Genomic DNA, 26,578 nt, shown 5'->3' with positions numbered 1-26,578 from the left:
AAACTATCATCAGAGTACTTAAACATTTCAGTAATTTGTATATTTTTGCATAATTTCCTAGAAATTCCAGATAGGTAAATAACATATTACATAGAATTTAAAGCTAATTGTACCAGTTTTTGACTAGTGCTTCTTAAAATTATGACATCTCCAAAACTGACACACCCTAAGTAGGATGGGTGAGAAAGAAACTGAACAAAAACTAAACTGTAGCAAACGAATATTAGACCTGCTAAGCTAAACACGTACACTTTACTGCTCTATTGCTAAGGAGGACTTTTTCAATCAGGTCCTACATTTCAATGAGGACTAGAACGAGAGTAATTTGTCCTCTCATCCATTCTAGCATTAGCTGCTCCTTGAAACATTTATATCTAGAGACTACTGTACCTCTCTAGTGTATTCCAATGAGACATTTATCCAATTTATATCAGGATAAATGAAATCTCTATTCTGTTGCCAAATTTGTTAGTATTTCATTGTCCATTTCCTTATCCTTAAGCAAATTTTTAAATGTATTTATAACATGTGTATCCCACCATATCTAAGCAGTTAACAGTAAATGCATTCATAATAGGGTGAATGGTGGTATACCTGTACTGAGACACTCTTTTCCACTGTATATGGCATTTCGTCATAAGGATTACATTGTACATTTTCATTTTATTTACTAAGCTTATATTGTGCTTGTTTGAAGCAGGTCTTTTATTCTAGTTGATTCTATGCCACCCTTAATGTAGTATTTTCCCTCCACCAATATGATTTGTCCTGTCAACTGATAAAACTTGATCCCTGGTATTGGTTATTCCCCTCCAGCACATCTCCAAGGTGGCAAATGAAAATATAGACAATATACTGTAGGTACAGTGGTACCTTGGATTACGAGCATAATCCGTTCCAGGAGCATGCTCGTAATCCAAAATGCTCGTTTATCAAAGCAAGTTTCCCCATAGGAAATAATGGAAACTCGCTTTGATAGGTTCCCCCCTCCACCCCCCCCGAGGCCAGCAGCGCTGCTCCCCCCCTCACGAGAATCGGCATTGCTCCCCCCGAAGGCCCCCCCCGCGATCCGGCACCCCCCAGCCGCGACCTGAGGTTCCCCAACCTACCCCAACCCTCTTCTTACTTTGATGTAGCCTCCGCACCTGCACCAGCATGTCCTGTGCTGTGCTGTGCCGTGCCGGTGCCCGAAAATTTGCCTCCAGTGCTGGGCCTTGAGCAAGTGCGCATGCTCAAGGCCTGAGAGTTCACGTTGGACGTGAGAGTTCACGTTGGACGTGAACTCTCAGGCCTTGAGCATGCGCACATGCTCAAGGCCCAGCACCGGAGGCAGATTTTCGGGCACCGGCACAGTACAGCACAGGACATGCTGGTGCAGGTGCGGAGGCTACATCAAAGTAAGAAGAGGGTTCGGGTGGGTTCGGGGGACCTCAGGTCGCGGCGGGGGAGTGCCGGATTGCGGGGGGGGGGGAGGGTGCCAGTTCACAGGGGGGGCGCTCGCAAATCAAGGTGCGCTCGGTTTACGAGGCACCAAGTTTGCAAATGTTTTGCTCGTCTTGCAAAACACTCGCAAACCGGTGCACTCGTAAACCGAGGTACCACTGTATTACACTCTACTGTGCCACTTTTTTGTTTTAAGACTTCTAGCATTTTCACATGGATAATTCAACATATTTCTAATTGTTTTCGCATATTTAGCTGATGAGACATCTAGCAGTTAATAAAGGTAGGCTGGAAATCATTTATGTCTGCTCTGTATTAAAAGAATGTACCCTCAGTTACTTTTGACAGCTCAGGATATCTAACTTCTCCACTTTAGCGGTATAGTTTGAAAAATACACAGGAATGCAAAAGTACTGGGCACCCTAGGGCAAGCTTTCAGATTTATGGCCTCCCTCCTTCAAATTAATTTTTAGGTCTCTAGCCCATCATCTCTCCCCTCCATGATTTTGATAGTTAAACTACAACCATGAATATCCTACAACAATTCTACAGAAACTCATAATTAGACAACACACTTAAATATTTAAACTTTTTTTTGCACATAAAAATATACATCTATGGTTGAGTTTGTGTAGCTGTCAGAACTTTTTGCTTTGCTTGCGGCTGCTTTGTGCTGCCACCCTAGGCGACTGCCTGCAAATGTCTGCTTCCCCACATCGTGGATAAGTTTCAAAGTTGCCTGCTCTCCTTTTTAAAACGTTTATACCAGTGGCTGCAAAGCATCCTAGTTAGAAGTTGAGACCAGCCATTTTGGAATCCTAAGAAACCTAAAGCCCTCTTCCCTGCATTATTTCATCACACATTGGCTACATGAAACAAACATTTCTAAGAATACTATATAAAAGCCTAAAACTGGCTGCCAGAACATCCCTAAGTCACTGTTCCCACACGTACTGCAATAGACACCTCCTCCCCACTCAAAGGCTACCATGAGTTTCCACTGTCTTGGCATGAGGAAGGCACGTTATTAAGCAATCCTCATGACTACCAGCCACACAGTTCTCTGTGTTTCTAATGACTGAGTTACCAACTATACAGTCTGTCCTGGGTACATGTCCCTGGGTACATCCTCAGTGCAACTGGGTAACATTAAATTAGCATTCCAGCAGGAATGAAAATACAGCTTTTTGGTTTTTCCTTAAAAAAATACCTGGAAACAATCCAAAATCGATCTGGGGGGAGAGGGGGCATCTGTGGCACCCCTAAATCTATAAAAAAAAAAAAAAAAAAAGCTTAAAAGCAGGAGAGGAGAGTTGTAAGCTGTAGCTAGCAGACACAGGATTAATGTGATTAGGCATACACAGAGCTCCTATACACTCATGGCTGAAAGCCCAGTAGAATAATTACTGCTTTCTGTACTACCTTGCTGTCTGCACACATTTTAGAGCCTGGTTAGATGTCTGTGTAAACGTCAATAAAAATCCTAAAAGTGCTGATCAGTGGCATTCTCAAGCAATGGAAGCAAGGAATTCTTCCAGACTGCAAATGATATGAACATGTGTCTCCTTCCAGACATTAAAGGAACTTTATTCTTCCCATTCTTCTAACCTTCAGCTCCTTCCTCTCACCCTCAGTGATCACTGCCTTATCAAACCAAATTGACTGTTCGCCTGTACAGAGAGAAGAGTTGGTGTTCAAAGAAGTATATACAAATACATTTCTTTTATTAAACAACAAGTTTCATTCATCCCATTGTCCCCCCCCCCCCACTTCCACCCCAGAAAACAATCCATTACAAATTGATTTTGTAAAACAAAAGTTGAAGATACAAAATGTAACAAAAACGTAGAAGCAAACTTATGCAATTACCCATCATTCAAAAGCTACACAATATTCATTCAAATGAAAAATAAAGCAAGGCTTTGTAGTTGGTGAGATTTCCCTAAGGGAGGAAAAAAAAAAAAAGACAATGCTTATCAGCACTCCTCAGAAGAGACAATTTTGATTAATATCAGAACCATCTGACTCAGTCTATTAAACCCTGAAGGAAGGATATTCTTCAGATATAAAAGATAAGTCTTTGATTAATAATTCTGCCATATAGTCATTCCAAACATTAAAACGGAGAACCTCCAGTAAGAAGAATGGAAGGCTTCCAGGAGCACTAAAGCTTCAAGTCCAGAATGGATGTAATGAAATTGCCGTCGCTCTCTGCTAGGCTCATCAGGAAGTGAACGGTTAGACAATTCTTCAGAGGAAGGCACTTGAGTGAAAAACTTCTAGCATTATACTGGCCTGCTCACGGGTGGCCATTAACTACTTTGGCAGCTAACTAAATCCAGCTTGGTATTAATGAAATTGAATTACAAGAAATAACATAGGCACCTGAATGAAAAGAAAAGTTAAATATCAGAAGTGCGCGTGTAGGTGCAGTAACTACAACCAGTACGAAGAATGAGTGTGCTCACAACAAAAGGCCACTGAAGTATATTTCCCCTCTCCAAATCAGTCAAATCACTTGCTTCTTAGACTGAACAGCGTACCTCAAAAGTTTAGTGGAACGATATGCTGAGGCCTTCCCACATCAATAAGGGTTTAAAAGTAGGGATGCCTTCAGGAACTCTGCTCTTCTTGCAGAAAAACGTGCGAGAAGAGAAGGTTCCTAGGCAGAAGACATGATTAAATTAAGGAGCAGGCATACAAAATAGGCAAGTTACAGACATTTCATGGTAGGTGCAGGAGATAAGGAGGCCTTTATTAAAAGTATAATACACCATTTGAAACTATACAACTAAAATGTGGTAATCTGGACAATGTAATATAGAAAATATACAAGTCTGTGCCCGAGCTAACCAGATCTTATGCTGAATATCACCAAAGTGCAACTGTGATACATGTAAATATACAGCATGCCTGCTTGTTGTAACCTCTTTGGCAGCATTCACAAGAAGCCTCACCACATTGCTCTCATATTCAGGCTAAGTGAGTTGCCAGCTGCCGAATATTCATGATGAGTTTCTGAGCATATTCCTTATGATCCACAGGCTTCGCTTCCATTACTGTGGCCTTGATACGAGATTCATCCTTTCAAAGAGAAAGGAATAAAATATAATACAAAGTTTCACAAGATCATAACCACTTACATAGCCAAGCAATTACTACTACTAATCATTTAAACGAGTATAGTGCTGTACACATTATATACAGGTACTCTCTCTGTCCCTAGTGGGCTCACAATCTAAGTTTTTTGTACCTGGGGCAATAGAGGGTTAAGTGATATGCACAGAGTCACAAGGAGCTGTAGTGAGAATTGAACCCAGTTCCCCAGGATCACAGTCCATTGCACTACCCATTAGGCTACTCCGGTATTATTAAAACATTCAGAATATACTTGAACATCTCATGAATGGGTATCACTGAAGTTTAGAAAAACAAATTCTTCTCAAATTTGCACTTCTAGTTACATTCTCAAAGGCATCTTTAGTTCCTGTCTTCTCATTCCCCGCATCTCATTTCCAGAACTTGCAGGTTGCAGGACAGCAGCAGTTTCATGTTCACAAAGCTCCTATGAGCTGCTTCACAACCTGCCAACTTGGAAGCTTGTCAGCAGCTCCCCCAGGGCCACAACTGCACATGGCGTTTCCTTCTCTCAGCCCAAAAAAACCCTAGAAATCATATTCTGAGCAGGAATGAATACCAACCTTCGCTCCAGTTTGGTCTTGAAGTGAAATAAACTAGGCTCATGGGCCTTTAAATGAATTTTTCCAACCTCAGTAGATCTGAAAGGGACTTTTATTTTAAAAAAGTATAATAAAGGTCTCCGGCAAAAGTAATCTGGGCAAAAAATAACTTCACCTGGGTAAATTTTTCTTGATAAAAATGCTTGAAGAGTTGATCATATCTCCTTGTGTCCTCTTCCTTCTTCATCCAAAGCATGCAATGACCAAAAGTTGAATTCCAGATATATTTTTAATTACATGGAATAACGCTGGCTTTGAAAGCCGCTTTTAAGGCCAGGTTTAAAAAAAAAAAAAAAAGATTAATCGCACATTGACAAAGTGGTATAGGATGGCTTTGTGCAATGTAAGTTATTCATAACTTATAACCTTATTTTACTAAGGGATGATCTTGCATCAGTGATCTATGGCCTTGGTCACAAGGAAACTGGACTACTGTAATTCCCAGTAAATGAGCAGCTGTTTAACTACAATATGTATAGATTATAGCAGCCCATATTTTATTGGCTAAGTTACATATATTTCATCTGTCTTTCATAAATTACACTGGTTAAGGCAAGTATTAATTTCAAAATCTTGTCTGACTTTAAGCCTTTATTTAAATTGTATCCTAAACATTTATCTAAATCAGTTACAATGGTATGTTCCAGCGTCCTACACACTACTGAGAAAGTAGTATTACAGATCCCATGTCCCTCTGAGATTCACTGCTTGGGATTTATTAACTGCTTTTATGAAGGCAGTGTACAACATGATCCCAAGACAGGCCTAAATTCTGGAACCATATTTCTCAATTAATTTTATACAATGGCATAGAGTTTAGGTGGTCGAGAAGCCCTGTAGAGATGCCAAACTGCATTCACTGGGAGTGTTTTCCACTCATTTGAAGGAACTCTGTCACATTTAAGCCCCTTTTCTCATTCATTAGAATCTGTGCCAATGCACTCATTCTAATCCCTTCTTTAATGAGAGGCTAGATTAAGGGGAAAAATGCCAAAAGGAAGAAATTCAAGTATATATTCCTGTGTATTTTGCCTCCTCCTACTATATCCATTTTCCCTGAACTTACAACAGGCTTGGTTCAAGTTCAGATCAGGATTTCAAGATAATTCTAATGAATATGCATGAGAGTTTTGCATATCCACCACCTCCACTATATGCACATTTCTCTACAGCTTATTCATTATTGATATCTTAAAATTTTTCTGTGTGTGGATTGAACTTGGACAAGCCTGAGCTGGCTCAGTTGATCGGGGGATACCCCTGCCGCAATCAGCTGAGCGGGAGAGGGGAATACCCCTGCCATTATCAGTTGCGGAGGGGAATACCCCTGCCACTATCAGCTGAGCAGCTGCGGCAGTGGACCTCCCCCCCCCACAACATCGGCAGGAAAGATGCCCACTCCCTCCTGCTGGAACCCCCGAAGCAACCCCCCCCCAACTACAATAGGCAAAAGGGATGCCCACTCCCTCCTGCCTGCATGGCCCCCCAAATCCATGACCCGCCCCTACTGCCAAAATCCCAGTACAATGCTAAAAAATTGGACGTAACACTGCGTCTGAAAAAGACCCATTGGTTGCCCATTTCCCATAGAATTACATTCAAAATCCTATTTTTTGCATTCAAGGTGCAAAACAACCAATTCTCCCACGTTTATGGATAAACTTTAGATTCCACACGTAACCTCAAGAACACTTAGATCACAACAATATCTTCTTTCAATTCCCTCTGTTAAAGTGTTATTCTATGACACAACCCACAAAACAATTTTTTCAGAAGTAGCTCCTTTGCTTTAGAATTATCTCCCAATAAATTTGAGGCAGGAAATCAACTCTGATAAATTCAAGTCTAACCTCAAAACCTTCCTTTTTAAAGACGCATATGAGACATAGACCCAGAGCTTAATCTTACCTAGCCCATATGTCCTTACGTTTTATCTTCCCCCTTCTATTGTTGTTGTTTTTTTAGGCTATGTATCCCACCCTTTTCCTTTTTATGTCTCGTGCATTTGTTCTTTTTAAATATTTTAATCATGTATGTCAAATCCTTTTTTATTTTTTTTTTCATTTTGATAATTGTATTATGTAAATTGCTTAGGAATTTCAAGCAGTATATCAAGACTTAATAAAACTTGAAAACTACATCTCCTTGTGATCTTGGACAAGTCACTTAACCATCCATTGCCTCAGGACTAAGCCTTCTAGGAACAGGAAAATATCCAATGTACCCAACTGTATTTCACCTTGAGCTACAACTGAAAAAGGCGAGAACTAAATCCAAACAAAATCCTTCCCCTTCCCATGTGCAACCCAACACCAGCTTCCTCTTCTTCATATCTTTTACCCAGTTTATTTAGCACGCTGTCTTCTGCTGCTCCTTTGTATTTCCAGCTCATCTGGAACCAGAACAGAGATCTACTGCCATGAGTTTTTAGTTCAACTTTCCTGGACAACCTCCCCCCCACTCAATTTTATATCCTCATCCCAGTAACTAACATATCTAGTCTGGTCAATCCAATCCTAAGTTGGGAACCAGGCACCATGCCTCCCATCCAGAACCTTACAATTATGGACCCCGACTCAGCCACTAGATGCCTCCCTCAAGCAGTGACCCTGACCACCTCCCCCTAAGGGCTGTTAATATTGCCTCTACAGAGTTTTCTAGCAACTCAGGCTAGCCCCATCTCACCTCAACTATTTTCCTACTACTGCCCACTATCTGCTACAATATGTTTATAGGAGAGCCTTCGTCTCGATGGGCGGCTGTAACGTGGAGATGGAGGGCCCGCGATGCCTCCCATGGGGACGAGCACTCAGCATGGGCATAGGGAGGCATAGGGAGGAGAGGAGGCAGCTTAGCGGTGGGCAGGTTTTCTCGCTGCAGAGCAGCCTCCTGATAGGCGAATCGCAGGGCAATGGTTGGGCGGAGTTTCCTATCTGCTACAATATGTTTATTGTATTTTTGTCATCCCTTACAATGGGTGGATTAAAAGACAGAAAACAGAGAGTAGGGTTAAATGGTCAGTATTCTCAGTGGTGAAGAATAGAAAGTGGGTTTCTCAGGGGTCTGTGCTGGGACTGCTGCACTTTAACATATTTATGATCTAGAGATGGAAATACTTAGTGAGGTAATTGAATAATTGTATCATCAGCAAATTTAAAATTGTCAAATCAGAAAAGGATTGTGAAAAATTGCAAGAGGACCTTACGAGACTGGGGCATTGGGCATCCAAATGGCAGATGACAATTAATGTGACCAAGTGCAAAGTGATGCATGTGGGAAAGAGGAACCCAAGCTATAGCTGGGTGATGCAAGGTTCCACATTAGGCGTCACCACCCAGGAAAAGGATCTAGGTGATGATATGCTGAAACCCTCCTCAATGTGCAGCGGTGGCTAAGAAAGCATATAGAATGTTGGGAATTATTAAGAAAGGAAAGGAAAACATAAATGTGAATGTTATAATACCTTTGTATCGCCTCATGGTGTGATTACACCTCGAATATTGTATGAAGTTCTGGTTACTACATCTCAAAAGAGATATAGCAGAATAAGAAAGTACAGAGAAGAGAAAGAAAACTGCTAAAGAAGATGGGATGGCTTCCTGATGATGAAAGGCTAAAGCAGCTAGGGCTACTACTCAGCTTGGAGATGGCCAAAGGGAGATATAATAGAAGGTCTATAAAATACTGAGTGGAGTAGAACGGGTAGATATGAATCGCTTTCCAAAAATACTAGGACTAAAAGGATGCAATGAAGTTAACTAAGGCAGTGATTCCAAACCTTTTCTGTACACCACACCCCTAGGAAATGTTTGAACCCCCTACATAAGTAATATCACAATTACCTACTACCATTGCTCAAGGCACACTGGCAGATGGCTGAGTGATAACTCGTGACTCATCACTAAGGGATACAAGCCAATCTGTTGCACCCCTTGAAATTCCATCTCGCACCTCTTGGGGGTACGGGCATCACAAGTTGGGAACCCCTGAACTAAATAGTAAATTTAACCCTTTATTTGGCATTGTTGTTCAGAAGCATCTCCAAATACCTGTTACTTGGCACTGTTGCTCTCGTTTAACATCAAATTACATAAAGCAGCCATTTTACCATCTGCCAATTAAAGGGTTAAAATAAATTGGAGAAAAATTTCTTCACTCAACTCTGGAATTCATGCCAAAGAATATTGTAAAAGTTAGCTTAGCAGGGTTTAAAAAAAGGTTTGGATAATTTCCTAAAAGAAAAGTCCATAATCCATTATTAAGATGGACTTGGGAAAATCTACTGCTTATTTCTAGGATAAGCAGCATAAAATCTGTTTTATTCTTTTGGGATCTTGCCAGGTACTTGTGACCTGAATCATTACTGTTGGAAACAGGATATTGGGCTTGGTGACCTTTGGTCTGTCCCAGTATGGCAACACTTATGTTCTTATCTGGACAGGTGTTTAGAAAATTTAGTAAGTCTCAAGTATTGCTACCATTTTAGCACAGAAGTCATTTAAGATTTTGTTTGGAAGCTATTATTATAACAGTCTGCAGAGTTTATATACCGGAATTTGAGAGTTATAAGCATTTCAACTGTTGCTACACAAGGCTAACAGTAGGAAATCAAATTATGTAGCAGCTGTTAAAATCTGCTAATTAGGGAGTATGGTTTACAGTTATTAGATTTTATATGCACAGACTTTAGCTGTACATAAGTTATAGAAGCCTCGGGTGATGTTTGTATTTTCAGCTTTAAAAATGCAGGCACTGAAGTAGCAATGGAGTTTCTGTTGTTTTGTCAAGGAATTCATCCTTCAGAGTACCTGCCTCCTAATGGTTCTTGCATCATGAACATCAGAGTGAGCTTCTTGACAATGTCATTTCATTTACATTATGGCCAAGTGCTTTGGCAACAACTCCAGTGACAAATGTGGCACCCCCATCTGGCAAATTAACACAATCTAATCCTCCAGCAACTTCAGGATGTGAAAGAATGCTCACCTTTGGCCGTTTTGACTGAGACGTGGAACAAGAGGTTCTGCTGACTTCAAAATCAGCATCTGAATTTGAACAACTGTCAAGAGTCAACTTCAACAATATTCTTAGATTCAGATAATCCTCTAGTCAGAGGGAGAGACGTAGCAGTTGGCTGTGTGGAACTACTGACAATGACATTTTCTGCCTCTACTTTGACTGCAAACTTACTAAACATTTCTTCCTGCGCTCTTTCTGTCCTTCTTTACAAATACAGCGTCAATGTCAGCAAAGCTACATGGCAAAACATCTTGCCTTATGATTAGAAATTGTCCGTCTTTTTCAGTTTTCATTGTGACTAATGCATCACTGGTAGCATTATCAAAAAGATGGATGAGATGTTCTTTGAAGGCTTCTTGATACATCAGATCATGTTTGTTGTATCTGTGCCGGGGGTTTTTTAGTATCTCATGTTCATCATAAAGCTTCTTCAATATGCAAATACCCGAGTCTACACTTCCCCCTCCATATTCGCAATTCCGTATCTACGGATTCGCTTATTCACAGTTTTAAATGAAAAAAATTACTTTCATTTTTTGGGCTATTTTAAGCCCTGTAAGCCCTCCCTTAAGCCTTACCTGGTGGTCTAGTGGGTTTTTGGGGCAGGAGCGATCTTCCCAAGCTCCTGCTCCTGCCTCCTGCTCACAGGAAATGGCTCGAGAGACTACGGGAGCTCAAGGCAGCCATTTCCTGTGAGCGATCTGATTGGGGCAGGAGCGTGGGAAAATCGCTCCTGCCTGAAAATCCGCTAGACCACCAGGTAAGGCTTAAGGGGGGCTCACAGGGCTAAAAATAGCCGGGAGATAAGGGCAGAACCGGCCCAAATATTATTTGCGGTTTTTCCATATTCACGGGCCGGCTCTGCCCCCTAACCCCCTCCAGTACAGAAGGGGAAGTGTATTCACCGATATGATATTCTTGCATGATGCTCAATTTCCAAGACCTTGAACATGGCCAGATGAGCTGCCTTTTTGTCACTGTGTAAGTACATCATCAATTGAAGACCATCCCCATTGGTTGGAAGATATGGACAGTTCATCAGTGCCCTTCCCTAGCAGCCATACTTCAGCACTGCTTCTAGTCTGACATTCTTACGTCTTAGTTTTTATCTTAAAATGTAACACTAACTTGGTTTTCAACTTCCTGTCACTAAACTAACTTTGTTATCGATTCTTCACTTACATTTAAGGACCAACTAAACTCGCTTTTTAAAAAGTGTTTTTTCAGCCTCCGTACTCTGAGAAGAGTGAGAGCACTCTTTCACCAACAACACTTCTCTGTATTGGTTCAATCAATCATTTTGTCAAGGTTGGATTACTGCAACTCAGTGTATTTGGGTCTTTCAAAGGTCAGTCTGCAGAGACTTCAATTAATACAGAACACTGCAGCTAAACTTATTTTCGGTAAGAGTAAATTTGACCACGTAATCCCTCTGCTCAAGGAAATACATTGGCTTCCAGTGTATCTCAGAATTCAATTTAAGTGCATTTGTATTGCATTTAAGATCCTATTTGGCATTTTTGCTACTTTGATTCCTTTAGACTGGAATGTTCATAGATCTATCTCATCTTGCCAGTCATCTTGGGGGTTAAATCTTATTTGGTGTATGATATTGAAGATTTTTCAAGTGATGTTGTATTATAATTGTTTGATATTTACTGTACACTTGATGTAAGTTATAAAATGAATAAAGAATATAAATAAAAAAAAATAAAAAGACTTACATTTCCCTCTCTCAGTGGTAAAAACAGAACCTTTAAGAGAAATTTAGTTATTCTTTTGCTTTTAAATGAACTAAATTCTGGAATGCTTTACTGCTTACATTAAGAAGTTTAGGTTCTTTTGCTTTATTCCGGAACGTTCTGAAAACTTTTTTGTTTGCTAAACATTTTGGAAATTAACTGTTTCAGTCTACTTTTCCTTGTCAGGTTTATGTGTTATGTATTACATTATTGTTAACCGAGTCGAGCTCCTCTTGGTTGACGACTCGATCTATAAAACTAAGTGGATGGGGGGGGGGAATAAATTCATGTATGTAAAATCATAAATGTATGAATATCAAGTGATATGTAAAAGTTAATATGATGTAATATTGTGCACTTGTTGTAAGATGGAAAAATGTATAAAGAATTTTTTAAAAAAAGAAAAAAGTTTAGTCTAAGTTGTTGTTATTCAAATAACAATAAAACTGTTGTCCATAAACAGCTTCAAAGAATAGCTATTTAGTATCCAACCAATATTAAGTAGCAGTTTCTTACCACATTGCTATAAATAGCCAACCGCATTATGAGAATATTGTAGGACCATGAGCGACCTCTAAATTTGTCCCAAACTACTTCAACTTTTAACCATATTTTATCTACATGAGGTAGAACATATTCAGACTTGTAGAGGCATGTTCTGATTTTTACCAGAGTCTTATGGACCACCCTAAACCTCGGGGTGCTGAGGCAGCAGCTCTAACCTGAATGTAGCCACAAAACGGTTGGAAAGAGATCTCATCTCTGCTAAAAGAACTTCAGTGATTTCTAATTCAAATGTAAAATATTAGTTCTGATATTTAGGGCATTTCAGGAAAATTGTCCTAGGTATTTGAGAGAGGGATTGAGAAACTATGCCAGGATGATAAGGTTTTGTCAATTTTTTTTTAGAAATTCTGTCCATCCAGTAAGTAAAAAGGAGAGAGAGTCAGGAGTAGAATATTTTCTGCAATGAAGCCAATTTGAATAGTCTATTTAGGGAGATTAGGATAAAGGAAGACTCAAAATGATTTTAGAAAGTTATTAGAAACCTAGCCTTTTTTCTGAAGGATTCTAGTTATGGAACTGAAAAGTTGCTTTCAAGTCTGTGTGTGGAAATCAGAGTACATTTAAAAAAAAAAAAAAATCTTTATTCATTTTATTTCTTTCAACATGTGTACAATATTATTACAAATGATTCACATAACTCACTTGACATTCTTAAACAACGTTATTATACATATTTTAATTCCCCCCACCCACCTCCCATCCCTCCCCATATCCACAAAATAATCTATCCAAACATATACATACCTAGACATCTCTCTTCTATATTACAATTAATCTTACATTAACATATCCCTCCTCCCACCCTTTCTTCCTCAAATTCTTTGTTCATTGTATTATATAAATTAAATGCACAACAAATATAACTCATCATATTACATATATCCCCTAAAATTCCATAGCAATATATTTCCAATATATTTACCCCCTTTCCTTTTCTGTTCATACATATATACCATATTTCTTATATGCATTAATCAGTTAAAATATACTGCTATTTAATTAGAATATCCTATCCCCCCATTTCTCCAAATTATCCCATAAGGAAAAAGAATAAACCTTAATCATTATAATATTCAATTAATGGCCTCCACACCTCCTGAAATCTTTTAAAATAACCCTTCTGTACTGCAAGTAGTCTTTCATTTTTAATATGCCATATGCTTAACATACTTGTATGTATATTTGAGATTTATATGTTCAACATATAAACTTACACACAAATAAATACATATACTGTACACATGGATTGATAAGATCTTCTTTAATGAATGTATATGTTTATTTGTAAGAGGGAGGAACCCAGTTCCATTGGATTCAGCAATACCAACTGGGACTAGCCTTCCTGTTTATGAAAAACTGAGCCCAAGAGAACCAACTAATCCTAGTTTCCTTCTAAGGAAGAAAATCCCCCACTGGTCTCCATAAAAACTTGCCAGACCAGTAGAAAATCCAGACTGCATAGGCTTACTGGTCTAGAGGGTCAAAGAAGAACTACTTAGCATACCTGACTTAGACTGGTACTAAAAACGCATGAACTTGTGTTAAAATATCAGCACCATAAGTTGTGTACTCACATTGAAAGTCTCTAACTTGACACGAATCCGGAAGATATATGTGCAGAAGTTAGCGTTCTGGAAGACTTCCTCAAAGGCCTGCTCATTCTGCAAGAAGACCACCACAGAATAAACACACTCATCCTGCATTCTCTCACCCAAAAAAGATTTCCATGCAATTCAGGATCTAACTGTACCCTTAAGCTACAGAAATAATTAATAGTAGTAGTAATAAACTTATCTAAATAGCTCACCATGCACCAGAAAGTTTTTCTTCACTAAAGCCCTGATTCTGTATAGGTCACTTAAAAACGGCACCAACTAATGCACTGTATACAATCACACTTAGAACGACACGGCATTAGGCGTTGCTAGGCATACTAACTTTTAGGAATATCGTATTTATGCTAGGGTTTTCTTGGCCTAAGTGCGTATGCTTAAGTCAAAAACAGGAGTCTAACTGCAATATAAACCTACATTCCATCCCTAATCACATCCACTTTTAGGTAGGTGCCTTTCAATTAATTCCAATTAACGCCAGTTTTGAGGTATTAATTGCCAATTATCAGTACCAATTAAGCCTATTAAGTTAGGCATGCAGATGCAGGCAACTAACTTTAGGAATTTGGGAGTCAGAGGCCAGTGTAGTAATCTGCATGTGTGCTTCAGTGCATAGCATAAAGCACACAAAATATTTTGCATCCAATTTTGTAAGCAAATGTTCAAATTTGTGCACAAAAATTATATGTAAACATGGGAGAGCACAGCTGCCACCATGGAAATATGCTCACACAAAAATACATTAGCAACAGAATCAATACTTTGTGCAAAAATTTTAAATCAGCACCAGAAATTTTCATGTGCATGCCTGGAATGCTAAATATATATATTTCAGTATAATATCAAGCTTTCTCTAGTCTAGCATTTTACGTTTCATTTAAAAACAATTAATCTATATTCAGCAATATAACCACTGCTGTTGTGCACCCCCTCTGCTATCCCCCCCCCCTCAATTTGTCCATCTATCTCATTTTAACAACAAAAAAAAGTATTGATAGGTAGTTCATGTAGCACAAGAAAATGGCACTAAAACCAGCCACCGAGAATCAAGCCAACCTTTTACTGCAGAAGGCTTTATGCAATTATTGCAGATTCGGCACACAATTTTTTTGTGCTACTGCTGCAGTCTTAAACTCAAAGGAGTTTTGTGCACAAGAAAAAAAACCAAAATTGCGCAAAGGAATAAAGACATCAGTACACTAATTATTTAAATCTAATTGTAACAATGCTATTAAATCCCAATGCAAAGAAATACCTAGCATACATGAAAGTAATATGCCATAGGCCAATACTGAAAAAGTAAAACTTAAAATTATATATACTACCAAAAGTCCTCAAAATAAAGTACTGTGGTTTAACTAGAAAGAAAAGATAGGAGGTTTACACATACTTTTGTTCTTCATCTGTCCCACTGTTCCCTTTCCACCACCACATCCAACCTTTCTCCCTCTCATCTCTTCCCCATGTATCTGTACCTCACGCCTCTCCCACCATTTTCAAAATTTTTCTCCCTCCCTATGCCCAACAATTCTCTTTCTTCCTTTCCCCATGTGCACCATCTCTTTTCTTCTCACTGACACCCATGCCCAACAATTATCTCTTTCTATTCCCTCCCCACCTCAGCATCTCTTTCCCTCACCCCCTCCATTCTTCCATCCCATGTCTCAAGTTTGTGCTCCCTCCCTTCCTTCTTGTCCCAATGTGACTCGGCTTCTCCCTTCCTGTGCCCCAAAGCACCCCTTGTTGTCCTTCCTTCCCGTTGTGCTGTGTTCCAAATTTGTGCCTCCCTCCCGCAGATGTTTACCTCATCTGGCCAGCTCCCTCCTCCCAGTTGCACTTGTCTTCACAAAACCGGGTCCACGGTTCCTAAACATGGCCCACGGCCGACCCAGAAGCATTTCCCCGACATCAGAGGGAAGGCTTCCAGGTCAGCTGTAGCAGTGTACAGGAGCCACTGCTCACAGTTTTGTGAAGACAAGTGCAGCTGGGAGGAGGGAGCCGGCCAGATGAGGTAAACACCCGCGGGAAGGGTCGGAAGTATGAACCAAGGACCCAACACAGCGGGAAGGAAGGATAACAAGGGGCACGTTGGGACACAGAAGGGAGGAAGAGAAGAGCGTTGGCACAGGAAAGGAGGAAGAGGGGAGCATTGGCACGGGAAGGGAAGAAGAGGGGAGCATTGGCACAGGAAGGGAGGAAAAGGGGCACAGTTCGTAAGTTGGACAGTCTTAACCTGGGGACTGCCTGTACCCACATGCCTATAGTGTATTTGCATTTAACTCCTCCAGATGCTGACAAAATTAATGCACAAAATATTGTTTCGGTTGTTAAAACATACTTGGCTGTGCATTTCTTCATGGTAACAGACATGCTCTCCCATGTTTGTGCACATTTTTTGTTCAAAAATGTGCTTACAATTCAGTTACAGTGCTGAGTACAAACATTTTTCTTAGATGTGCATCAAGGACCAGTGTACAGAGCTTCAGCCCATGGCTCTAATGCACAGATTAGTGCATTGTCCTTTCAGGAAATTTATAGAAAGAATCTGCTTACCAGTAGAATCTAGGCATCTGCTATTGTTAAATAAAATCTAGTGGAAATTTGCTGAGCACAAAGTAGCCACTATATAAATAGAGTACAATGTAAACCTGAGATAAGGAGGGGGCAGCTTTCGATGGCACCAGACCAGTGGCTTTCCATCTTACTGTGCAAACAAGCTACTCAGTTTCCTATATGCAATGTTAGGCTTTGCAAGGTTTATCACTCATCTAAAGTATGGCTTGAACTAGTAAAGGTTACCCAGCCACTTAATGAAAGCTCTTTAGGAATATACACTGGGAACAATTCAGTTTAGCCTTAAAATGTTTTTCAGACATTCTAGTTTGTTTCACTTTTTTTTTTATTTTTTTATTAAATGGAAACAAGAATTGCATGAATACGTAGGTTAATGTGTATTAAATTTAGTGCACATAAAATCAATTTAAGATGCACTAATGTATATCTTGTTCCTCTTTCATATTCAGAAACTTTGCAAATATTTGTTTAAAAGCATACTCAAAACTCTACAATTACTCGAAAAATAGCCAAGTTGTTGAAACAGATGGCAGGGTTGTAGGGGCAACAATCAAAAACAGTTTTACTTTAGTGCTGGTTTTGTGCGCAGAACCTTGGTTCGCAGGGATAAATAAAATCACCATCGGTATACTGAAGGGAGACAGGTTCAAAACAAATGCAAGGAAGTTTTTTTTCACCCAAAGGGTCGTGGACACTTGGAATGCGCTACCGGAGGAAGTGATCAGGCAGAATACGGTACAAGGATTCAAACAGGGATTGGATGGATTCCTGAGGGATAAAGGGATCGTGGGATACTGAGGGAGGAGCTGGGATGTAACACAAGTATAGGAAGTAAATCAGGTAATGAGTATAAACTAACCGGGTCGTCCATGTGCAAGACCGGAGGGCTAGGACTTCGATAGGAAGGCAGGACTTAAATGGGAAACCAAGGTGGCAAGGGAGCCACTTCTGTTGATTCAGACAGGCCTTGACCTGTTTTGGGCCGCCGCGGGAGCGGACTGCTGGGCAGGATGGACCTGTGGTCTGACCCGGCGGAGGCACTGCTTATGTTCTTATGTTATGTTCTTATACAACATGCAAGCTAAGAAAACTGGTCATTTCTATTTACTATTACATATGAAGCTCAATTTTACATAAAAATTTGAGATAACAATCGAGACATCCAGGTCAAAATGTGCTCAATTCCAGCAGTATTTTACAAGATGCTTTGCCAAACACAAGTATTACAATTCAGTTACAGTGCTGGGCACAGTTTTTTGTGCATGTGTTTGCCAACATGTACAGCAGAAGCAACCTCTTTACAAATTTACACATAAACAAAGACCTCACCATGTGTAAGTGCTAGCAGCTATATACGATAGCAGCAATTCTGCAACTTCCATATGTAAGTGCAGCCACTTACACATGTGACCAGATCTATTTGTACATGTTTGAGCACCTTCAATTAAGTAGACAGGTGCAATTTTTGTGTCTGTTTTTCTGCTTACAAAACAAAAACAAAATTGGGAGATTAAAGGAGAATTAATCCCTTAATCCTTGCTGTAAAGTCATGGACATAATGAGCACTTTTTTTAAAGTCTGTGCATGCTTCTGAACCAATGCAAAACCTGACAGGGAAGTCTGTTTTAAAGAGACATATCTATATATGATGAGGAATATATGTATAGATTTTTGGCACTCCCAAGCTATGTCTCCTTGAAATCTCTGCAACCTCAGTAACCTCCATATGTGCAAGTAGCAGTTTTCTAGAATTTCCATTTATAAAATGCCACTATTTACATATGAAGATGCTTACCCCCAACCCAAAGCCATCTTTTACTGAATTTGAATAAAGAAACATGCAAATACAGCAGAAAAGAATGTCTCAGATACAACCATGTATTTAATTAAAATGTTTAATTAAAACTTGCTATACTGCCTTTTCTTGGGGGGGGGGGGAATCAAGACCTGAAAACCAGTTCCCTGTCTCTAACATGAACTATACCATACAGCTGCTTCCAGGGCCGGTGTTGGGGGAGGGCAAACTGCCATGGGTTGCCATGGGCCCCCACGGGCCAGCATGCCTTTCCACTTCTTTCAGTGATGGTCTGATGTCGCCCTCACCTTCTTGTCTCACTGACAAACTGGTTGCTGTAGTGAATCTGAAGCGGTGCCTGTAGCCCCCTCCGTGTTTTCCTTCTGCCGCAGTCCACCCAAGAGGAAGCAAGAAGTTGCGCCATTGGGGGCGGACCACAGCAGAAGAAAAGCACGGAGGGGGCTGCAGGCAGTGCTTCAGAATTGCTGCCATGGCCAGTTTGTCAACAAGACAGGAAAGGTGAGGGTCATGTCAGACCGGCACCAAAAGAAGGGGGAAAGCATGACAGCCCGGGGAAGCCCTCTGGACCAGCTGGCTTTTTAAAAATGTGAAACAGGCAAAGGATTTAAAGAAGTGCCAGACTAGGGGTGGGGGGAGGTGAAGTAAAGGGAAAGAACTTATGGGACCCAGAAACAGAGGAGATTTAGAGATATGGTGGGCTATGGTCTGGAGGGAGAGAAAAGGAGAGAAGCTGAATGTGGGGTGGGGTGGAGGAAGGGAGAAAGACACTTGAAAGGATGACAGTTGGGAAGAGAAAGGGAGAAATGTTAGGTCTGGGGGTGGAAGGAAAAGGGAGATGCAGCATCTCTTTTTTTCCTGCCATCTTACCAATCAGCATCAAGGGAGAAGGGAAGAACAACAACAGAGGGAGAGATGCTGGACTATGGATAGATGGGAAGAGAGGGGGGATGCTAGAGGATAGGGAGAAAGGGACAGGGAAACATAGCCTGACAAGACTGGAGAGAGAGAGGTGGATTCTGGAAATTGTGGAACTATGTGGACGAGGTCAAAAGGGGGATGACAAGAATATAAGTGAGACAACACAGAGAGAAGTGGTAGTAATGGGGAGTAAATAGAAAGAAGCAGGAGATGGGAAATGGAGAGAGCTAGAGCATGAAAAAGGAAGATGGGGAGAGCTAGAGCATGAGAAAGGGAGATGGAAAGTTGGTATGTAGCTGAAAAATAAAAAGAAGAGTGAAATTAGAGTGGGTAGAGAGGCAGAAAAGAAAAAAGGTGGGAAGAGCTAAAAAGGAAAGAACAGTATATCAGACAGGTGTAATGAAGGAATGAAGCAAGACAGGAAAGAGGAAAAAGGACATATTGACAGCAACCGCTAGAAAGAGAATTATTAGAAGACACAGGGAAGCAGAAGTGACAAATAGGTCCAACATGACAGAAATTCATTATGGAATTCATTAAGCCATATATTTAAAATGGAATGAGCAATAGCAGTACAAAGAGGGACATATACTAACTTTATAAAAATATGGGGGCCATTGGCAACTTATTGTGGTGAATAGTCATCGAGTCTTCTCTTTTCCTTTTCTTTTTATTTTTCTTGTTAGCACACTAAAGGGGGGGAGGGAGTTGGGAATAATTTATACATAATAGGTTAAAATATGCTATATAATATGTGTGTTTATTCTTACTGAAAATGTGATAAAGGGTGGGTGGTTGGGGGGTTATTATATCACTAGAATATTATGTGGTAGAGATTAATGTGCTATTGTGAAATAACTTGTATAGAATATTCTTTTGTGCACTTGCTGTTCAATTTGAAAATGAATAAAGAACGTTAAAAAAAAAGAAAAAGAAAATGTCCAGACAACAAAAGATAGAAAAAGTGTTTTACTTTAAATTTATTAACTGGAATATGTTAGCTTTAGGATATGTTTATCACAGATATTTGAATTGTGAAGCCACCGAGAACAAACAGTCATAAAATAAGAAAAAGAAGCAGAGCAACTGCAAAAGACTTCCGCATGGATTGCTTGTAGAAATTCTAACAAGATATGTTTCCAAGCTCTCGAATTGCAGGTTGGGATTGAACACCTAGCTCATGGAATCCGGAAGGGACGTAACAGAAAGAGGCCATTACTACTCAACATGTACAGCTACATATGTACACAAAACCATCCCTGCTCTGCTCCATAAATCTTACAATCTAGACCAAACAAACATGCATAAAAGTTTAAGAGAACATATTTATAATAGAGGAATGATTACCTTTTCTTTCAGCTCTCCAAGATAATTTGAATTTTGACCCAGAATGGTTTCAGCTACCTCCTGGAAACAGGTTACCCACTGATTCGTCCCAAAATCTGCAATATTGGCCTAAAAGAAAGGCAGCAAGGAATTTAAAAATGTACCACAGAGGATTATTTTTATATTATTTTTATAAGCCCTATAAAAAAGGGCCCGAATACATATACCACAGAAGAAAATAAAACAAAGGGATAGCATGACACAGAGCAATATCTCTGAGACATAAAAGCACAAATGGGAGGTCTAGAATAAACGGTCACGACATGAGTAGACTCAGGATTGACATTACAAAATATTTATCCAAAGAAATAGTGGGGAATGTATAGAACAAGCTCTCTATTTGTACATGTTGTGTTGCTGCTGTGCACATTGCTCTGTGTCAGTGGTTCTCAACCCTGTCCTGGGGACCCCCCAGCCAGTTGGGTTTTCAAGATATCCCTAATGAATATGCATGAGAGAGATTTGCATATAATGGAAGTGACAGGTATGCAAATCTCTCTTATGCATATTCATTAGGGATATCTTTTTGGGTTTTTTTTTATATTCTTTATTCATTTTTAAAATACATTCAATAAGTGATAGAATATATTAATCATTTTATACTGCTTAATCTCAATGCTCCAAATATCTCCAAGAGCATTTTTGGGTTTCTTATTCATAAGTTCAGATATTAATTTATACCACCTGGCGGCTTGATGCCCTAGCATATCTGCCTGGAAACAGAGGAATTGCAGGCAAAACATTTTTTTCAAATTACGCCACTCAGGGAACCCTTTCTGAATAGCCTGCTTTAGTTGCAACCATTTATAAAATTGAAATTTTGAGATACCATAAGATTGTTGCAACCATGAAAAATCAAGCAGTTTTCCATTTGAAGTAACATCCTCTAATGTTCTTATGCCTACTTGCATCCAATCTTTCCAGGCAATTTTTGACCTGCCTATTTGTATCTTGGAGTTCAGCCATAAGGATTGACATAAAGACTGTTCTATAGGAATTTCAGTTAATTTATTTATACATCTCAGGGTCTTCCAAGTATCCAAAATGATGTTATTATCTTTAGCATAACTGGGGGCATAGTTTTCCATTCCAAGATTAACCACTCATGATAGTGTTCCATGAGATCAGGCAGGATCCAGTACATACCCTGACGCAGAATATAGGCCTGATACCTATAGAAATTTGGAAAATTTACCCCTCCCTCCTCAATTGATTTTGTAAAGATACTAAAGCTATTCTAGCAGTTTTGCCCAGCCAAATAAATTTAATAAGAATAAGGGATATCTTGAAAACCCAACTGGCTGGGGGGTCCCCAGGGCAGGGTTGAGAACCACTGCTCTATGTGGTTCTTCCTGAAAGCCTAAATGATAACCTTATTAAATTAACAAAACACAAAGAGGATAAGACCCTAAGACAGGGGTGGGCACAGACCTCAAAGGCCACAACCCAATCAAGCTTTCAAGATTTCCTTAATGAATATGCACGAGATTGTTTTGTTTTGCACCTATTGCTTCTACTGTAGGCAAAAAGATCTCATGCATATTCATTGTGGAAATCTTGAAAATCTTACTGTGTGTTGTCCACAGGGACTGTTTGCCCACCCCAGCTCTAAGTAGCAGCATGCTAAATCAGATTAATTACATTAAAGGAAATTTGTAAACCACATAATACCAACTGGAGTTCAAAACGATTAACAACCATCCAAAATTTCAACAAACCCATATCTAACTACTTACAGCACTAATTTCCTAAATAAATGTTTAACAATTTGCAAAACACAGGAAAACTGGATTCTTGTCTTAAAGAGAGCAGAAGAGAATTCCATATAGATCAGTGGTCTCAAACTCGCGGCCCCCCAGGTACTATTTTGAGGCCCTCGGTATGTTTATCGTAATGACAAAAGTAAAATAAAACAGCTTCTTGATCATATGTCTCTTTAGCTATAAATTTCAATATTATTATTAAGACTTAGCCAAAAGGAAAGATTTATAAACTATAAAGAGTTTTACCTCATGCAAAATTGTTATTTCTTTAATAAGACATTAACTATTTTTTCTGCGGCCCTCCATGTACCTACAAATTCAAAATGTGGCTCTGCAAAGGGTTTGAGTTTGAGACCACTGATATAGATGCTACCTGATAAGATAGACTATTATTGTGAAATCTGTGTAACCTTACAGATCTGACAGAAGGAACGCTTAATAAATAATGCTCAGCATTCTGTCTCCAACAGAATAGGGAGAGCCATTCCACATTGCTCATTCTCAGGTATAACATGATTATCCCATCAGCCTAGCTGATAACTGTCAATTGATCTGTCCTCCGGAAGACATTTTAAATCTAGCTGTATTAAATTTTTTAGCATTAACTGTCATTTGGAAGTGTTGGCGCTTTAGTTTTCAGTATGGAGCTCCCAATTGTTTAGTTGGTTCAGCCGCCTATGGATTATTGCATAAACGCTTTGATGTGAACCCATGTTAACTTCATTGCGTGATTTGCAAGACTCCTGAGGCAGGCCTTTTGGGCCGAAGCATGTACATGTCGAGTCATAGAATCACTGTTTTGAAGAAATAAAGGATTTTTATGCAATACATCTGAGTTCACCAGTCTTCTTTGGATATTTCCACTCCTTTGTGTATGCTATTGTGTTTGGTGATTTGCTTCTCCTGTATTATACCACCAGTCCCCTGTACCTTACATGATAATAATAACAACTTTATTCTTCTATACTGCCATAGTCAAATGACTTCTAGGCGGTTCACATCGAAGAAGGCTGGACAATCAACGAATTACATGAACTTTCCTGCATACATCTTATTTTATGAAGATACTACTCAGTGGTACTTTGCATTGGTTGCATTTTTGCTGATAAGAACCACCAAGAGTTCTATTTTGCACATGTAATATAAAGAGCAGAATGTCTCTGAAAGTTTCTCATGATACTCACCGACAGGATCAAACGGTATTTGAAGTTTGGGAACTCGCGATTGCATTTCTCACAGCGGTACAGCCCATTCTGCTGGTCTATAACTTTCTTGTTGCAATCCTGAGAGGGACAAGCTTGGTACAAGCAGTTTTCTTTACGGAAATACACAATCGTAGCCACACTGGTAAAATAATCTGCCTGAGAGACATATTGAACATATAAACTATAGTTATTACTTCATGACTTCAAACTCTAAACTGCCACTGACCAGAGAGTTTAAAAGAGAAACACATGAAGACAGAGTCACATGTCTGGGCAATACTAATAGTTAAGGGTCACTTGAAACGTACAACTCATAAAATTGTTTATTTCTAAGCACCATGCTTTCACTAGCTGACACTGCTCCTGGGCTCCATCAACTTAAATGAAGCACCTAAGCCAGCAGTTTCTTAGAACTAATTGCAGAGCTTTGTGACTGCAAATACAGCCTTGCACAGACGGCTGAAAGCAGATTCAGTTCTCGGTTACTCCCAGAAGAGGACAAGAGAGATATTTCATGCTTTGCTGATCCTCCCCCAACTTCCTGAGTCTTGAAGGCAGAAACCTGGGTCCTTCCTTTCCTTCCAGAATAATAGTGAAAGAATTGAAAAGGCTGATCTGTCTTTACAGTAATTCATACATTAACGAACAAAGACCTGATGTGCAAGTACAAATTTGTCAGAGGTTGCCACATATCCCTGAAGTCTAATACAGCCTTTACCAAAATTAAGAGTGCAGAATTCAGCAGATTAAGATACAAGCAGAAAATGGCTATCTACTGAAAAGAAAGGTACATAGAACAGTCTGGAAAACAATTTCACGCATGTGTGTAATCAAAATGAATATTCTTTTTCTATGAAACTTAAAAAAAAAAAAATCCAAAAAAACATGAGGTTCAAAATAGGTAGATTCAGGAACAACATTAGAAAACAACTGGTTACAGAAGGAGTTATGAATATAGAAAGATGTACAAGTGGCAGCAGAAAATTAAACAAAATCAAGGATCCTGGAAAGGGGGAGGCAGATTAACTGGGGTCTATGGAAGTGCTACAAAGTAAATTGGGCAAACTAGACTAGTTCAAGTCAGCCATCCCACTATTTATCAGTACACCTCAAGGCTCTGTCTTGGGCCCTCTCATCCATATATACCCATTTTCAGTTCACTGATCTCCTCCCATGGTTTTCAATATCACCTCTATACTGATGACTCCCAGATCTACCTCTCCAAGATCTCTACAGGAATTCAGACCCGAATCTCAGCCTGCCTGACCAATATTGCCATTTGGATGTCTCACCGCCATCTAAAACTGGAATCTGGCTAAAACCAAACTACTTATCTTTCCACCTAAACCCACCTCCTCCCTCCTGTGTCACTCTGTTTCTGTGGATAACACTCTTATCCTCCCTACTTGTCAGCATGCATCATTGGGGTCATCTTTGACTCCTCCCTCTCCTTCTCCACTTAGATCCAACAAACCGCTAAAACCTGCAGCTTCCTCCTCTATAATATTACCAAAATCTGACCTCTCCTTTCTGATCACACTATCAAAACCCTTAACCATGCTGTGATGCCTCTGTATATTACTGACATGTTCAGAATATTAATGATATGTATCCTCTCAAGTCTGCTTACCTGACCTCCTTGACCTCCAAAGAACAGTAAGACCAGATGGTTTCTACAATAACCTTGCTTATTTGAGATCCTGACTTCCTTTGTCTGAGTATCAACTGGATAGCATCAAAGAGACAATAAACTGCAACACCTCCTTGCGTATTTGACATCCTGACCTCTTTGATCTCCAAAGGACAGTAAAACCAGATGGTTTCTATAATAAGTTTGCTTAGCTAACATCTTGACTTCCTTTGCATGCGTGCCGCTCAAATAACATCAGTAAAGACAGATGGGAAACCAGGCTCTGCCACACCTCCTGGGATACATCAAAAGGACAGGGAAACCAAACAAGTATCTGCTATCTTGACCTCTTTTGACCTGGGTGTTGTCAAAACAAATAACAAAAGACCAGAACCAGCTGTCTTACTAAGAAGGCAGCAGTTGTTACCCTATATAAGAGACGAACTCAGCCCATAGAAAACGAATCCATTTTCGTTGCAACGAAGGGACAGAAACCCGGTTCTCCCCTCCTATCAATCGCAGAGGGTTCCCGATTGTGAAGGATGGTGCTGCCAGAATTACGGTGATGCTATTTTATATTTATATATATATGTATAATAAAGTGTGATTGTTTATGCTTTATATTGTCTGTGTGCTTTTCTGAGTGTCACTGATCATCCCATTTGACAGAAATAAGTGGCGGAACACATGCTCTCATCACCTCTCGCTTAGACTACTGAAACATACTTCTTTCAGGTTTTCTGCTCATCCATATCCCTCCCCTTCAATTCATTCAAAATGCTGCTGAACGACTCATATTTTGTGAGAGCCACCACGTTCACATTACCCCTTCTCCTCAAGTCACTTCATTGGCTCCCCATCTGTTTCTAATTCAAACTCCTTTTACTGACTTACAAGTGCATTCACTCTGTAACACCTCAATATCTGTCCTCACTTATCTCCTCCTATGCTCTCCCCCCCCCCCCCCCATGAACTCCATTTGTCAGTAAATCCCTCTTATCTGTACCCTTCTCCTCCACCATCAACTTAAGACTCCACCCCTTCTTTCTTGCCTTGCCATATATCTGGAACAGGCTGCCAGAGTCTATACGTTATGCTCTGTCTCTAGCAGTATTCAAAGCCAAGCTAAAATTCCACTTTTTTGAAGCTGCTTTCAACTCAA

At 39.8% G+C, this 26,578-nt stretch overlaps 1 protein-coding gene across 2 annotated transcripts in view; it reads right to left on the bottom strand.

The window, feature by feature from the left end:
- Positions 1-3,208: 3,208 nt before the first annotated feature.
- RPA1 (replication protein A1) overlaps positions 3,209-26,578 on the bottom strand; it is a 72,813-nt gene continuing 49,443 nt past the window's right edge. Inside the window, exons 14-18 of one of the 2 annotated variants that reach the window (XM_033922446.1) lie at positions 23,766-23,942; positions 20,780-20,887; positions 14,086-14,172; positions 4,401-4,527; positions 3,209-3,828 (exon numbers count right to left, since the gene is read on the bottom strand). In XM_033922446.1, coding sequence (XP_033778337.1) covers positions 4,417-4,527; positions 14,086-14,172; positions 20,780-20,887; positions 23,766-23,942 — 483 coding nt within the window. In that variant the 3' untranslated portion in view covers positions 3,209-3,828; positions 4,401-4,416. Of the gene's footprint in view, positions 3,829-4,170; positions 4,528-14,085; positions 14,173-20,779; positions 20,888-23,765; positions 23,943-26,578 lie in introns of those variants that run through there. The other variant, XM_033922445.1, reaches the window with a different exon arrangement.

This window comes from Geotrypetes seraphini, chromosome 15, assembly GCF_902459505.1.
Source record: "Geotrypetes seraphini chromosome 15, aGeoSer1.1, whole genome shotgun sequence".
Lineage (NCBI taxonomy): Eukaryota > Metazoa > Chordata > Amphibia > Gymnophiona > Dermophiidae > Geotrypetes > Geotrypetes seraphini.
The sequence above is the reverse complement of the archived record's forward strand: the minus strand, read 5'-3'. Positions and strand labels throughout refer to the sequence as shown.